Genomic DNA, 17,050 nt, shown 5'->3' with positions numbered 1-17,050 from the left:
GTCCGGGGGGGGCGTGGCCAGGGCGCCGCGCTGCCTGTCAGTCAGCGCTCAGGGACAGTTTGACCCTCGCTGCTCTGCAGAAAGCTGCTGTAAGCCGAACCGGACCGGAGTCCAACAGTTTCCACTGAGCCGCCGCTGTCGGAACGGGAACCGACCCGAACCGGTGGACTGAGCCATGCGGTTCTGACCCGATCCGGACCGGTGGATGAGTCCAGAGCTGCAGGTAATCGCGCTTTAATTCTTCCAGAGCCGCTTCAGCTCCTCCCAAAAACAAACACAGGTGGACCGGGAGGTTCGGGTTCTGGACGGACACGGAGGAATATCAGAACACCAGCAGAACCTCCAGCTGGTACCGGATGGGTCATAAGATTTAAAGACGGAACTTGAATGGACAGGAACCAACCAAGTGGAACCACTGAAAGCTTCTGGTTCTGGTTCTGTGACCTGAGCAGATTTGAGGTCAGCTGACCTGCTAATCAGGAGCAGCTGATCCAATCAGGAACCAGAGTGGTCCCGTTTGGACTCACCCTTGAGAACAGGAGTTCTTGGTGGTTCTGGTTCTGTTGACTGTCTACATGTAGAACTGATTGATCAGAAGTCAAGGCTGTCCTGTTCGTATCAGAATCACTCACAGGTCCAGTTCCACTGGTTCTGATTAGACGGGGTTCTGCAGTCAGGTTCTGTCGGAGGAAGCATGGGGCGACAGTGGGCGGTTCCTGAGGACCAGGAGTTCTGGTTCTGGTCCAGATGTTTGGTTCTGGATGTTCTGACTGGAATGGGTTCAGTCAGTATCCTATCAGAACCAGAAGCCGTTTCTATGTTCTGTTCGGGTTCTGGAGTTCCGACCTGCCTGGTTCTGGTTCTGGTCGTCCTGGGGGCGGTGCTCGCTGAGTGACATGACCTCTCTGACCAATCGGCTCGTCGTCCTGCCGCTGTAACTGTTACCAGGCGTTTCCCGGGAGACGCCTTGTTTGTGCAGTTGCCGGGGCGACGGTGTGATGTAACCGTACCTGCCAGGTGTGCTGCAGCAGTGCCGAGAGATCAGGAGTCGAGTTGCAGAGGAAGCTCTCCTTTACCTGCTGCTCCCGGACCGGATCGCTGTGAGGACGGGCCGGGTCGCCCAGAACCAACATGGCCGCCCTCGGCCCAGTCTTCACTGTTATTATTGACGATAAGAGAATAATTTAGTGTTGGGAGTCTGGGTGTAACCGATACAGTCTGTTCTGTTGGGTCGGTTCTGACCCGGTTGACGGCTCCCTGGCCATCTGGACGGCTCACCTTTACGCCCCGCCCCCACCTGCCAGCCACCAATTAGAGGCTTAACGAGCTGATCCCCGCTAATCTGCTCCTTCCTGCAGCCAGCAGACTGACAGCAGCCTGGTTCTGGTTCTGACTCACCGGGTCGACTCAGCTCCTGGACCCAGTTAGAACTGACAGCACCAGATCCAGAGTAGAACCTGGTGGATCAGAACTCAAAGTGTTTTGGGGTTTAATAGATTAAAGCAGAACCAATAGAACAGCTTCATGGCTCATTTCAGAACCAGGTCAGAACTGTCCGGTCCAGATCTAAATGTTAAACTACTACGAGATGAACTACTCGGTTCTGATCCATATTCTGCTGATGGTCCGAACCGCAAGCCCAACATGTTGCCTGCTGAGATCCAAACCAACCAATCAGAGCACACTACTGATTGAAACTCATTATTTTCTCTTCCTGTCTGTAAGCCCCGCCCCTTTAGCCCCGCCCCCTGTGAGCGGGAATGCCGACCTGGCTCTTCCAGGATTACTATGGATTATTTATTTCCCGTGTTGCATTCAGGTTCTGGGCTGGAACCGGGTCAGGCGGTCCGTGTGGACCCTGCAGTCTGTCTCACGTGATGGAACCTCTCTGCAGCACAGGTCGGAGGTCACGTCCTTCCAAAATAAAATCCCTTCTGATGCTGCCAGCTAAAGCGGGGCTTTTATTGTGAAAGGCCGACTGGTCCAAATAGGTTCTGAATGAAACAGAACTGCTCGATCGGAATCGGTTCTGGAAGAGGAGAAACCTTCAAACACTTGTTTCATCAGACAGAACCCTGAGCGGATCAGAACCGATCAGAACCTGTCCAGAAGACTCCTATTGGTTCTGAGCCTGTTTTGGACTGATCTGGATCTGGTTCTGGTTCTGGTACTGGTTGATCTGTTGAACAGTGAGCATCGTCCTGATCAAAGATCCAAACAGAACTGGTCTGAGAGCGGACAGAACCTCACTGGTTCTGTGAGGAAGAATTGGGTCTGTACATGTTCTGGTTCCTTTAAGAGGCTGAGTCAGTGATTCTGGAGGTTCTGGTCTGGGCCTGCAGGTGGTTCTGGTCCCAGGCCCATGGGCAGGCTGCATGTAGGTTACTGGGCTAAAGAGGCCCGGTCGGCCTGGATTCTGGAGGTTCTAATCAATCGGCTCTGTCAATAGACCGATCGGGCCGACCCAGTAAACCCAGTGATCCCATCCTCTGCTTTTGAAATGGGAGTGGGACGACTGGAGGACGGCCAGAACCTGAACCGGACCCAAACAGAGCCCGAATCGGAGCTTAAATGGTTCTAAGAATTAAATCCACACCAGGACAATAAATCAGCAGAACAACACAAGAGCTGGGTCAGAACCACCAGGTTCTGATTGTCGCACCGGGTCAGAACCACCAGGTTCTGATTGTCGCACCGGGTCAGAACCACCATCTCTCTGAGTTAAATGATTCTGGAAGAAAATCTGGAAAAATCCTCCCAAGTTAAACTGGGATTGTGTCATAGTTCTGACTCGGATCAGAACCATAAAGCCTCTCAGGTTCTGGTCCAAACTGACCTGTAGAACTGCTGGTTCTGGTTCTGTAGCTCTGCTGAGCCCAGGCTAATGAATAGCTGTGTAATGATTAGCCGATAAGCAGAACCGGGTCGTGTGTTGTGTTAACGGCTAATCTGTCATCTCTTAATGAATGACTGGAGGGGAAGTCCAGAGACCGGACCAGAACCAGGTTCATTCTGTCCCAGCTCGGTTCTGATGATTTCTGATGACTTACTGATTTATTTATCGCTCAACCAGCGAAGGTGACCGAAGCGCTCCTGGAAAATCACAAGAGAAAGAAAGAAAAGTCTAGAATCAACAACAGAAAAAGGAAAAGCTACGCTATGCTAGGCTAGGCTAGGCTAGGCTACGATGCCTGTCTAAAGAAACAAAGATGGCGGATCGGAGGGGAAGCGGAGGTGCAGACCAGTGAGTCAAACATTCTCACTTTCTTCAAGAGCTGCTTGAGCCAGAATATATTAAACCCATTAAACTACTAAAACATTAAGAAATCCCATTCAAAAAGCACTTCATTGATTTTGTGAAGAATTTAGAAATATTTGCAAGAAATGTTGCGAAATTTGCGTTTAAGTATGACGGTAAATGCGGCTTTTTGTCACTTGCCGCATCAACCGAGAAGGACCTCGCTGCAGCAGACAGATCTTCAGACGGACCGCTGTTAGTCTCGGACCTTATTTGGAAATGGGACCATTTCACTCTGGAAGTGAAGGGGGCGCTATTTCCTATTGTATCCGCGCTCTCCCGGTTTTATTTTCTTGTGAAATCTGTGATGTATCTTCATCTTTGGGAAGGAGTTTCACTCTCAGCGTGTATTTGAATTTCTCTCTTATTTACTTCAGCGCAGCTCACAGTTTTTAACTAAGTCTGTAGCTTTCTGTGTACTTCTAAATCTGCTCCTTAGTCGCATCTTTGTGGGTCTACTACTGCCTCTGGTGGCGTGGGGTGGTAGCACAACTAACAACTACACTAATTGAGAAAAGCACAAAGTCTTTATTTGCTATTAATTTTGGCATTATTGGCACCGTAAAAGATAAATTCCACCACAAAACACCATATTTGTTCATTGTCAGAGCTAATTAAATGACCTAAACAAAACCTGAAAGTAAAGTGGTTCTTCTTGGTGATCCAAAGTATTAGATCAGCTCAACTTTGCTGAAAACACTGGATATATTTTTAAGAAATGTTTTCAGAGACTGTTAAGGAGATCCAGTGATCTTTGGGTTAGCCAAATAGAGGTTGTGTACAAGACAATGTTGAGTGTTTTAACTTTCCATCTCCTCATAGAAGTCATTTATTAACTGTGCAATAATTATTCCTAACCAAACTAAATGATAACATTTACTTATAGCATGCCAAGTTTTACTCTGAACAAATGGTTGATATTGTGATTCTGTGAATGTTTTATTTGATCACTTCAGAGTTGAAGGAACATTTCCACCATGATAAATTAAATGGTTTCATCATATTTTTTTACTATATATAAGACTCGACCATCAAGAAGTCTCTGAATAAGGCACAGTAACAGCACAAATGTGAGTTTTTACTGGTATTTAGACCCATTAGACTCACAGATTTAAAAAAAAAATAAAACCGGGAGAGCGCGGATACAATAGGAAATAGCGCCCCCTTCACTTCCAGAGTGAAATGGTCCCATTTCCAAATAAGGTCCGAGACTAACAGCGGTCCGTCTGAAGATCTGTCTGCTGCAGCGAGGTGGATTTTTATTATTTTTTTAAGTGAGGTGGACTTGCAGGACAGTAACTTGACATGAAGTCAGCGGAGAAGTAGAAGGAAAAAACACTGCCCCCTGCAGGTGGGAGTTGGCATCGCTTAGACTGAATGACGCCATTTTTGCTGAAAATCTGCAATAAGCTCACAATTATTCATTAGCGGTAGAAAGTGTGGGGGTCTGAGGATTTTGTGAGAATTACTGTGACAAACTGGAGAGACGGGTTGATGAAATTTGATAACTGTTTGATTTGATTGATAAAATAATATTTTGGCTCTGGGCTTTCAGTTTGACACGTGATCTATCACATGTTGGTTCCAATCAGGGGAGACATTCATAGCTGTTCAGGTGTTTGTACCTGGTCATGTACCGGGCCGCTCCGCTTCAATCGGACCAGAAACAAAGAGAACAAAGCTGCTGAGAGTTTCAGTTCTGTGGTGGAAACTAAAGAGGATTGAAAAGATTTACACCCATGTGGACTCTGACCACACACACACACACACACACACACACACACACACACACACACGGCAATCTCCTCCCCCGCCGCTGAAATCCAGGTAAACAGAACATGAAGGAGACCTGCAGCTTGGAGCTGATTCACACACCACTGACTGGCTCCGTGTGTGTGTGTGTGTGTGTGTGTGTGTGTGTGTGTGTGTGTGTCTGTGTGTGTGTCTGTGTGTGTGTGCATGTGTGTGTGTCTGTGTGTGTGTCTGTGTGTGTGTCTGTGTGTGTCTGTGTGTCTGTGTGTGTGTCTGTGTGTGTCCCTCTGAGTTCCTCTTCAGATAAAAACTGTTGTCAGGAGGAACCATGTGGGAGCGTTCACTTTCTCCACCCAGAACAAACAGGAGGAACCACTCTGACCTTTGACCCCCACTCTTTATTAATAAATGTCCAGTAAATGCTATGACATCATCAGAGGGGCGGGGCGTCGGGGTGGCAGGTGTTCTGGAGGAAGTAGAGCATGTCTTCCTCTTGTTGGCTGGGGAAGTTCCTGTTTGTTCCTCCTGTAGCTGCATGCTAGCATGGTGCATTCACTGGTCAGGAAAAAAGTAGGATTTACAGTTTGGCTGTGAGGTGAGCTTAGAGAATAAAATAATGTTACCAGGAAAAATGTTGTATGATAACAGAAAAAAGTCTAAATAAAATTAGGTCAAATTTGTAGCCTATGTCTGTTTATTCTGTTGTTAATACGAGGAAATCGAACAAATTGGAGAATAATTATTGTAATAATATGAGAAATTGTATTACAATTTTTGATATTGCAAAAATAAAGTTGTAATATTATGAGAAAAAGCGATCCAGTTTCAAACTGTTTAAACCGGTCCTGGTTCTGTTCTAACCGGTCCTGGTTCTGTTCTAACCGGTCCTGGTTCCGTTCTAACCGGTCCTGGTTCCGTTCTAACCGGTCCTGGTTCCGTTCTAACCGGTCCTGGTTCTGTTCTAACCGGTCCTGGTTCCGTTCTAACCGGTCCTGGTTCCGTTCTAACCGGTCCTGGTTCCGTTCTAACCGGTCCTGGTTCCGTTCTAACCGGTCCTGGTTCCGTTCTAACCGGTCCTGGTTCCGTTCTAACCGGTCCTGGTTCCGTTCTAACCGGTCCTGGTTCCGTTCTCGTTCTAACCGGTCCTGGTTCCGTTCTAACCGGTCCTGGTTCCGTTCTAACCGGTCCTGGTTCCGTTCTAACCGGTCCTGGTTCTGTTCTAACCGGTCCTGGTTCTGTTCTAACCGGTCCTGGTTCCGTTCTAACCGGTCCTGGTTCTGTTCTAACCGGTCCTGGTTCTGTTCTAACCGGTCCTGGTTCCGTTTAAATGTGTGTTCTGCTGTCTCTCTGTTCTGTCTGCCTGTGGGCTTTTCCTCCCTAATCGTCGCCTTGCAGGCGGAGATACAGTCAGGTTTCCATGGAAACGGGCTGGGAATAAAAGCCAGTCCTGGGAAAAGTAATCACACGTGGCTGAAGGTGCAAACTGGGTCATAAATCAGCTCTGGGTTCATTCAGCCTGGATGGGGGGTTCTGACGGGTCGGAACCGGACCATCAGAGGTTCTGACGGGTCGGAACCGTCACGTGGGCCAGCGATGGGTTCGGGAACCTGAAGCGTGGTCAGGAGGTTTGCTGTTGTTCAGCGGATCAGTAACGGTAAACACTTCAGACTGAAATTGATCCAGAGAGAACCGACGTTCAGGCTGATGGATCAATCAGGGATCAATAAGTGATCAGCGTTAAACTAGAGGTTCAGTTGTTTCTATTATATTTCTCTGAAGTTCAAAGAAAAAGTTCAGCACTAAATTAGATACCAGCAGGAAGTGAGTTGAAAGTTTGGTGGAAGGAAAAAAACAAGAAGGATTCAAGATTTTTCAGGCCAAAGGCGAAGAGCTGCTGGGAGTTTAGGTTCTGGTGTCCATTACACCTGGATGGTTCTGGTTCTGGTTCTGGTTGTGTCCCTGACGTGTGTGTGTGTGTGTGTTCCAGCTGAGTGTCGCCGTGCCGCAGGATGAACGGATTCGATCCTCCAGCTCTGAACGTCTTCAGCTCCAACATCAAGTGAGTCATGTGATGATGTCATCATGATGACATCATCACGTCATTTAATTAACTGGAAGCTTTGATCTTTTACATCATCTACAGTTTTTTTTATTCAGTTCAAATTTTAAAGTTGTGCAAAAACCAAAAGATGAAACGTTTTTAAACTGGAATAAAACGGATCAGAACCAGAAGAATTCCCGATCGGTTGGGAATTTGTTAGTCTGGATGTGTTCATGTTTTATTCGGTACCTGGGGGTCAGGTGTTCTGACCATCTGACCTTATGGTCGAGCTCACATCCGCCACATACTGCTGACTCAGCAGGTTTCTGAGTAAGCAATGTTTTATTTCTACGTTTACAGTAAATGTTATTTAATTAAGCTGCTTTGTTAATCAAACATATTAACATAAATAACTTTTGCTGTTTCCAATATCGTCACCAAACTGTAAACAAGACATTAGTCCCATTTAGCGTCACTTATGGATATTTTTTAATATTTTAAAAGCTCTTTAGAAAACTGCAGGGAAAATGTCCTAAAAAAGCTCCTGAATAGCTGGATGCTGACCGGAGCAGCAAGCAGGACAACCTCTTTCTGGACGCCGCGTGGAAACAACTGGATTTTTCTTATGTTTTATTTACCGTAAACTTCTGAGAAATAAAACGCACAAAATGAAACTTCTACAGGTTTGACGGATTTATCAGAAACGTAGCATCGATGTGCGCGTGACCAGGAGATCTGACGGACAGACAGAACACCGGATCAGAACTTTGTTCACGTCTAGAGTATCAATCTATTGATCAAAATAATACAAATATAAAGTTTTTAAACTCTGCAGGAAGAATTGGTTCTGGTTCCAGACGGAGACTCTGACCCGAAAAGCTGCTGAGCTTCAGAACGCTGCGCTGTGTGTGTGTGTGTGTGTGTGTGTGTGTGTGTGTGTGTGTGTGTGTGTGTGTGTGTGCCCCATCTGTCAGCTGATCCCGTTTTTCATCAGCAGCTGTTAAAATCTGCTCATTCAGCTGATGTGAGGTCAGACGATCAGATCAATAATCGGTTTATACTGATAAGTCATTGATCTGTCAGCTGATCCTGTCGCATCAATACATTAATTCATCATTCAGTAAGTTTGAAACAAACTTTAAGCAGTTAACAAACAACGTTTCTGTTTTTAAAACTTGATTCTTGATTTTATTATTTTATTGGTAACAGAAAATCAACCTGATGAAGGAAAAACATCAATCAGTTAAATTATTATAATTATCTAATTTATTAAATGAGTCTGTAGACGGAGGAGTTCATCCATCCTCAGTGGGGCTGGTTGGATGCCCGGTTGGATGGTTGGATGGTTGGATGGATGTTGGATGGTTGGTTGGATGGTTGGTTGGATGGATGGTTGGTTGGATGCCCAGTTGGATGGTTGGTTGGATGCCCGGTTGGATGGTTGGTTGGATGCCCGGTTGGATGGTTGGTTGGATGCCCGGTTGGATGGTTGGTTGGATGCCCGGTTGGATGGTTGGTTGGATGCCCGGTTGGATGGATGTTGGATGGTTGGTTGGATGCCCAGTTGGATGGTTGGTTGGATGCCCAGTTGGATGGTTGGTTGGATGGTTGGTTGGATGCCCAGTTGGATGGTTGGTTGGATGCCCGGTTGGATGGATGTTGGATGCCCAGTTGGATGGTTGGTTGGATGCCCAGTTGGATGGATGTTGGATGCCCAGTTGGATGGTTGGTTGGATGCCCGGTTGGATGGATGTTGGATGGTTGGTTGGATGCCCAGTTGGATGGTTGGTTGGATGGTTGGTTGGATGCCCAGTTGGATGGTTGGTTGGATGCCCGGTTGGATGGATGTTGGATGCCCAGTTGGATGGTTGGTTGGATGCCCAGTTGGATGGATGTTGGATGGTTGGTTGGATGCCCAGTTGGATGGTTGGTTGGATGGTTGGTTGGATGCCCAGTTGGATGGTTGGTTGGATGCCCGGTTGGATGGATGTTGGATGGTTGGTTGGATGCCCAGTTGGATGGTTGGTTGGATGGTTGGTTGGATGCCCAGTTGGATGGTTGGTTGGATGCCCGGTTGGATGGATGTTGGATGCCCAGTTGGATGGTTGGTTGGATGCCCAGTTGGATGGATGTTGGATGCCCAGTTGGATGGTTGGTTGGATGCCCGGTTGGATGGATGTTGGATGGTTGGTTGGATGCCCAGTTGGATGGTTGGTTGGATGGTTGGTTGGATGCCCAGTTGGATGGTTGGTTGGATGCCCGGTTGGATGGATGTTGGATGCCCAGTTGGATGGTTGGTTGGATGCCCAGTTGGATGGATGTTGGATGCCCAGTTGGATGGTTGGTTGGATGCCCGGTTGGATGGATGTTGGATGGTTGGTTGGATGCCCAGTTGGATGGTTGGTTGGATGCCCGGTTGGATGGATGTTGGATGGATGTTGGATGCCCAGTTGGATGGTTGGTTGGATGGATGTTGGATGGTTGGTTGGATGCCCGGTTGGATGGATGTTGGATGCCCAGTTGGATGGTTGGATGCCTGGTTGGATGGTTGGATGGATGTTGGATGGTTGGTTGGATGGTTGGTTGGATGGTTGGATGGATGCCTGGTTGGATGGTTGGTTGGATGGTTGGTTGGATGGTTGGTTGGATGGATGTTGGATGCCCAGTTGGATGGTTGGATGCCTGGTTGGATGGTTGGATGGATGTTGGATGGTTGGTTGGATGGTTGGTTGGATGGTTGGTTGGATGCCCAGTTGGATGGATGTTGGATGCCCAGTTGGATGGTTGGATGGATGGTTGGTTGGATGCCCGGTTGGATGGTTGGTTGGATGCCCAGTTGGATGGTTGGTTGGATGCCCGGTTGGATGGTTGGTTGGATGCCCAGTTGGATGGTTGGATGGATGGTTGGTTGGATGCCCAGTTGGATGGATGTTGGATGCCCAGTTGGATGGTTGGTTGGATGCCCGGTCGGCCTCCATGCGGTTCTGACCGATCCGTCTCTGTTCCAGCGGACTCGGCGCTCCGTCTCCAGAACCTCCCAGGAATAAAGCCAAGAGTGGTGCCAAAGCTCTGTATGGTGAGTCTGGTTCTGTTCTGGTTCTGTTCTGGTTCTGTGGACCTGGATCAACAGCCCCTGCTGTCATCCTGACAGGACCAGAGGAATCGTATTTCCTTCGATCGTCTTCCAAACAGAAAAAGAAAAGTCAGAAAAGTAAGCAGTGTGACCCGGGCCGACCCAGTGTGACCCGGGCCGACCTGGACCGATACGGTCTGACCCGGTGTGTGGTTCTGATTCTGACATTTGGGTTCTGTCTGGAAGTTGTTCCGGTGGAACAAGCTGCTTTGCTCCACCAGAACCATCTAACCGGATCAGAACCCTGCAAAGCGCTCTGCTCTCTGTGCTGTAGCTGCCGGTTCTGGTTCTGGAGTCACATAGACCCAGAACCAGAACCATGAATAAGAAAGCTGGGCCTCCAGGATGGACCCAGTAAAACCAGTTAGAGTCCCAATCAGGTCTCAGCACAGAGGGAGGCGCTGTGTTTCCCAGCATGTTGTGGTTCCGAGTGTCGGCGGTTCCGAGTGTCGGCGGTTCTGAGTGGTTCTGTCCGTCCCTTTGGGGAGGCGGAGCCTAACCAGCTGTGATTGGCTCCTGCGGCCTCAGAACCGGCCACTTCCTGTTGACGTTTGGACTGGTTCTGCAGTGAAGCTGAGATGAGAGCAGACAGCAGCTGGGGTTTACGGAGCGTCCCTGAACGCATCAGGAGTTGATCTGCTGTGAGCGACTGATGACCGTCAGAACCAAGCGGTCCGATTGCTGATTGATGGATCAGTACTGAATGATCCGCTCCGGGTCTTATCTCCTCCCGCCGGGTCACCTGAACGTCCACAGAGCAGCTGAACGCTTGTGACCTTGAGTTAATCGACCTGCGTTACTGTAGCAATGGCGCCAACCTCAGAGAGGTTCTGGATCCTCCAGAACCGTCTGCGATCAGAACCCGGCGGAGAATCAGCAAAGGTCGCCGTCGGTCAGGATTTCCCTGAAACTGAGTCAGTGAAAAACTAAAATCTGACTCTGGGATCAAGAATCTGGAACCTCTGATGTGTCACTTTCCTACGGAAGAGGATTAGTGCCAGCAAACAATAAAAAACTATTAAGACTTTTTTTTTCTCAGAATCATAATTGTTTAGATCAGGGGTGTCAAACTCCAGTTCCGAAGGGCCGCTGTCCTGCAGTTTTTAGATGTGCCACAGGTACAAAACACCTGAATCAAATGGCTTAATTACCTCCTCAGTTCTCCAGAGCCTTGCTAATGACCTAATTATTCTATTCAGGTGTGGTGCAGCAGAGGCACTTCTAAAAGTTGCAGGACACCGGCCCTCGAGGACTGGAGTTTGACACCCCTGGTTTAGATAGTTTCTGCACCCAGAGACAAATTTAGTCTGAAAATTAATTCGGGGCAGATTTTCGGTGTGGATAAAATTCAGGTTTACAAATCCTACAACCAGGAAGAAATAGTTTTTATATTCATCAGTTTTTATGCTGGCAACATATCTGACAGACGTTTAAGAATGCTTATATGGATTCTGACATGGACTCACCCAGAATTATTAGGATTTTTATGTTTTGTTTTTTGGCCCTAACCATCTTCCGTACTTTGCGTCAGAACAGGATGAACTTGTCAAATTCCCAAACTGAATGAATGTGTTGTTTGTTCAGAACAAAGGAAGAACTTCTCCAGAAGCAGCATCAACAGCCTGACCGACACGTCGCAGTACCAGGTGGAGGTGAGTTCTGCTGGTTCTGGTCCGACTCCGGCCGCCGGTTGGGTCTGCTGAAGTTTCAGGAACCTCTCCGTCTCTCAGCACCTCACCACGTTCGTTTTGGACCGGAAAGATGGGATGATCACGGTGGACGACGGCGTGCGGCGGCTGCGCCTGCTGGACGCCAAGGGGAAGGTGTGGACGCAGGAAATGTTGCTGCAGGTGGAGGACAAGGCGGTCAGCCTCATCGACCTGGACTCTCAGGTAGGACAGGATGTCCAGAACCAGAACCTGTTACAACCTCTGGCTGGTTCTGGATCAACATGTTTCTTTTATCTGGGTGTGCAGATCTGAGCTGGTAGGAGTCTTGGGACGCCGCCCTGAGGAATCCCACTGGATTCATTCAGCTCCAATAATTCACATTTATTGAATTATGTGAGATCTATGCCTTACATAGATCTATGCCTTACATAGATCTATGCCTTACATAGATCTATGTGAGGCATAGATCTATGTAAGGCATAGATCTATGTGGAGTAGAAACAGTTGGGTCTGATGCAGGGCTGGGCGATGTATCGAGTATATTCAATGTATCGCCATATTTCCAATTTACGATAGTTAAAATGACTATCGCAGCTATGGAGTATAAGTTTCCGTTCAAATAAACTTTTGCCGTCAAATTCACTGCGAGTGGTTTATCCAACACCCTGTGAATGCATCACTAGTCCCTGCCCCCTCCCAAACTGAGAATGTTCTACCAATCACGCTGCGGAGAAAACAAACATGGTGACAGCGAGAGTTTGAGCCGTGAATGAGACGGAAACTGAAGAGCAGTCAGATGAACTAGTCTAGTTCCGGACAGAATCGGCGCTGGATCAATAATTTGTCAGTAGTTTGGATTTAATATGGAGGATGTCGAACAAAATGAGGTAATTTGCAAGACATGTTGTAAAAGTATTGCTATTAGCCATGCTAACACAGAGGTGGTAGATTAGCCACCACTGCTATTAGCCACGCTAACACATTGGTGGTAGATTAACCACCACTGCTATTAGCCACGCTAACACATTGGTGGTAGATTAGCCACCACTGCTATTAGCCACGCTAACACAGCGGTGGTAGATTAGCCACCACTGCTATTAGCCACGCTAACACATTGGTGGTAGATTAACCACCACTGCTATTAGCCACGCTAACACAGAGGTGGTAGATTAGCCACCACTGCTATTAGCCACGCTAACACAGCGGTGGTAGATTAGCCACCACTGCTATTAGCCACGCTAACACATTGGTGGTAGATTAGCCACCACTGCTATTAGCCACGCTAACACAGCGGTGGTAGATTAGCCACCACTGCTATTAGCCACGCTAACACATTGGTGGTAGATTAACCACCACTGCTATTAGCCACGCTAACACATTGGTGGTAGATTAGCCACCACTGCTATTAGCCACGCTAACACAGCGGTGGTAGATTAGCCACCACTGCTATTAGCCACGCTAACACATTGGTGGTAGATTAACCACCACTGCTATTAGCCACGCTAACACAGAGGTGGTAGATTAGCCACCAGTGCTATTAGCCACGCTAACACAGCGGTGGTAGATTAGCCACCACTGCTATTAGCCACGCTAACACATTGGTGGTAGATTAGCCACCACTGCTATTAGCCACGCTAACACAGCGGTGGTAGATTAGCCACCACTGCTATTAGCCACGCTAACACATTGGTGGTAGATTAACCACCACTGCTATTAGCCACGCTAACACAGAGGTGGTAGATTAGCCACCACTGCTATTAGCCACGCTAACACATTGGTGGTAGATTAGCTACCACTGCTATTAGCCACGCTAACACATTGGTGGTAGATTAGCCACCACTGCTATTAGCCACGCTAACACATTGGTGGTAGATTAGCCACCGCTGCTATTAGCCACGCTAACACAGAGGTGGTAGATTAGCCACCACTGCTATTAGCCATGCTAACACAGAGGTGGTAGATTAGCCACCACTGCTATTAGCCACGCTAACACAGCGGTGGTAGATTAGCCACCACTGCTATTAGCCACGCTAACACATTGGTGGTAGATTAGCCACCACTGCTATTAGCCACGCTAACACAGCGGTGGTAGATTAGCCACCACTGCTATTAGCCACGCTAACACAGCGGTGGTAGATTAGCCACCACTGCTATTAGCCACGCTAACACATTGGTGGTAGATTAACCACCACTGCTATTAGCCACGCTAACACAGAGGTGGTAGATTAGCCACCACTGCTATTAGCCACGCTAACACAGCGGTGGTAGATTAGCCACCACTGCTATTAGCCACGCTAACACATTGGTGGTAGATTAGCCACCACTGCTATTAGCCACGCTAACACAGCGGTGGTAGATTAGCCACCACTGCTATTAGCCACGCTAACACATTGGTGGTAGATTAACCACCACTGCTATTAGCCACGCTAACACAGAGGTGGTAGATTAGCCACCACTGCTATTAGCCACGCTAACACATTGGTGGTAGATTAGCTACCACTGCTATTAGCCACGCTAACACATTGGTGGTAGATTAGCCACCACTGCTATTAGCCACGCTAACACATTGGTGGTAGATTAGCCACCGCTGCTATTAGCCACGCTAACACAGAGGTGGTAGATTAGCCACCACTGCTATTAGCCATGCTAACACAGAGGTGGTAGATTAGCCACCACTGCTATTAGCCACGCTAACACAGCGGTGGTAGATTAGCCACCACTGCTATTAGCCACGCTAACACATTGGTGGTAGATTAGCCACCTCTGCTATTAGCCACGCTAACACAGCGGTGGTAGATTAGCCACCACTGCTATTAGCCACGCTAACACATTGGTGGTAGATTAGCCACCACTGCTATTAGCCACGCTAACACATTGGTGGTAGATTAGCCACCGCTGCTATTAGCCACGCTAACACATTGGTGGTAGATTAGCCACCGCTGCTATTAGCCACGCTAACACATTGGTGGTAGATTAGCCACCGCTGCTATTAGCCACGCTAACACAGAGGTGGTAGATTAGCCACCGCTGCTATTAGCCACGCTAACACAGAGGTGGTAGATTAGCCACCACTGCTATTAGCCACGCTAACACAGAGGTGGTAGATTAGCCACCACTGCTATTAGCCACGCTAACACAGCGGTGGTAGATTAGCCACCGCTGCTATTAGCCACGCTAACACAGTGGTGGTAGATTAGCCACCACTGCTATTAGCCACGCTAACACAGCGGTGGTAGATTAGCCACCGCTGCTATTAGCCACGCTAACACATTGGTGGTAGATTAGCCACCTCTGCTATTAGCCACGCTAACACAGCGGTGGTAGATTAGCCACCACTGCTATTAGCCACGCTAACACATTGGTGGTAGATTAGCCACCACTGCTATTAGCCACGCTAACACATTGGTGGTAGATTAGCCACCGCTGCTATTAGCCACGCTAACACATTGGTGGTAGATTAGCCACCGCTGCTATTAGCCACGCTAACACATTGGTGGTAGATTAGCCACCGCTGCTATTAGCCACGCTAACACAGAGGTGGTAGATTAGCCACCGCTGCTATTAGCCACGCTAACACAGAGGTGGTAGATTAGCCACCACTGCTATTAGCCACGCTAACACAGAGGTGGTAGATTAGCCACCACTGCTATTAGCCACGCTAACACAGCGGTGGTAGATTAGCCACCGCTGCTATTAGCCACGCTAACACAGTGGTGGTAGATTAGCCACCACTGCTATTAGCCACGCTAACACAGCGGTGGTAGATTAGCCACCGCTGCTATTAGCCACGCTAACACAGTGGTGGTAGATGCTTTACTGCTGATCTGTCAGTTTGTGTGCAAGTCACTTTTTATTTTTACGATGAACAAAAACACACCTTATTTCTCAGCACATCTATATGTTAAGTTTGTCAAAGTCGAGCATAACTGACCTACTTATAAAGCTTATATCTGGCCTTGTTAGTGTAGACAGTTCATAGCAAAACACTGCATCACGTTTTATATGAGCTTACATTTAAGTCTAGCAGAGAAATGGGGGCTGCAAGGAGTCTAGTTTAAAATAACATTGGAGCTCATTTAAGAATATTGTGATGTATATTGTGTATCGTGACATAGCAAAAATATATCAGGATGTTAGATTTTCCTCATATCCCCCAGCCCTAGTTGAGCTGCGGCTGATTGGTCGGGACCGGAGCTGACAGCGCCGGCGGTCTGGATGTGTTTCAGAGCGAGTTGGAGAACTTCCCCATCGGCTCCGTCCAGCACTGCCAGGCGGTGATGAACGCCTGCAGCTACGACTCCATCCTGGCGCTGGTGTGCAAAGACTCGGGTCAGAGCAAGGCGGACCTGCACCTGTTCCAGTGCGACGACATCAAGGTACCGGACCAGCACCGCGATCCTGACCCCTCTTATCTCAGCACAGACGATGGTTTTTGTTGCTCCAACGTTTTATTTCCGTATTCGCTGTCGTACATGGCAGCTGTTCCAGATGTATTCTGTCTCGTCAGTTTGGTTCTGATGGAAATATTTCCACATCTGGGGCTTTTATGTTTCATCAGATATTGAAGGATTTATTCCTAAAAGTTAATTGAAGTAGGGATCAGACATGTAATGTGTACATTTAACGGAAATCAAACGGGACCGAGAAAAGGATCCTGTGGTACTCCAAATCTGACTGACGTCATTCAGAACAGCCTCAACAGAGCAGCTGGTGTTTTCTGAGTTTGTGTGACTAAAAGGTGCTGAAGGTGTCGTGCTCCAACAGGCGAATCTGATTCACCTGGACGTAGAAAGTGCCATGATCGATGCCAAAGGGGGAAAAGTGAAGAAACGACCCGAGACGCTGAAGTAAGAAAACCTCAGACACTTCCTGATGCGGCTTCTAATGCTGGCTGCTGATTGGCTGATCCATCTTACAGGATGATCCTGAAGAGCGACGGCATGATCCCGCCTCCACCCACCACCCCCGCCCCCGAGGCACCAGCCTCATCCAATCAGGACAACAGGGGGCGGGTCGCCGCCTGGTCGGCATGGGCCAATGAACAGCAGCACTGTGAGTGATGTCATAGAGGGGAGGAGGGGGAGTAGTTATGTTTGGGGTGGGGGGGGTAATGACCTGGTGGATATGCAGAACCTCAGAACGTCCGCCATGTTGTG

The 17,050-nt window shown here is 48.2% G+C and overlaps 1 protein-coding gene across 12 annotated transcripts in view; it reads left to right on the top strand.

The window, feature by feature from the left end:
- Positions 1 to 17,050, top strand: part of eps8a (EGFR pathway substrate 8a, signaling adaptor) — a 31,067-nt gene continuing 14,017 nt past the window's right edge. For 10 of the 12 annotated variants that reach the window (XR_014086004.1, XR_014086005.1, XM_081603791.1 and 7 more), the window contains exons 1-9: positions 1 to 223; positions 7,038 to 7,109; positions 10,100 to 10,167; positions 10,243 to 10,302; positions 11,809 to 11,876; positions 11,955 to 12,116; positions 16,121 to 16,270; positions 16,659 to 16,741; positions 16,813 to 16,946. Coding sequence is in view for 10 of the 12 variants with exons in the window: in XM_081603791.1 (XP_081459917.1) it covers positions 7,060 to 7,109; positions 10,100 to 10,167; positions 10,243 to 10,302; positions 11,809 to 11,876; positions 11,955 to 12,116; positions 16,121 to 16,270; positions 16,659 to 16,741; positions 16,813 to 16,946 (775 nt within the window). In the remaining 2 variants the exon portion in view is untranslated. The remainder of the gene's footprint in view (positions 224 to 7,037; positions 7,110 to 10,099; positions 10,168 to 10,242; positions 10,303 to 11,808; positions 11,877 to 11,954; positions 12,117 to 16,120; positions 16,271 to 16,658; positions 16,742 to 16,812; positions 16,947 to 17,050) is intronic. The other 2 variants (XM_008401676.3, XM_017302970.2) reach the window with 1 other exon arrangement.

This window comes from Poecilia reticulata, chromosome 23, assembly GCF_904066995.2.
Source record: "Poecilia reticulata chromosome 23, P_reticulata-male-v2, whole genome shotgun sequence".
NCBI classification, from domain to species: domain Eukaryota; kingdom Metazoa; phylum Chordata; class Actinopteri; order Cyprinodontiformes; family Poeciliidae; genus Poecilia; species Poecilia reticulata.
This window is presented reverse-complemented; position numbering and strand designations above follow the sequence as displayed.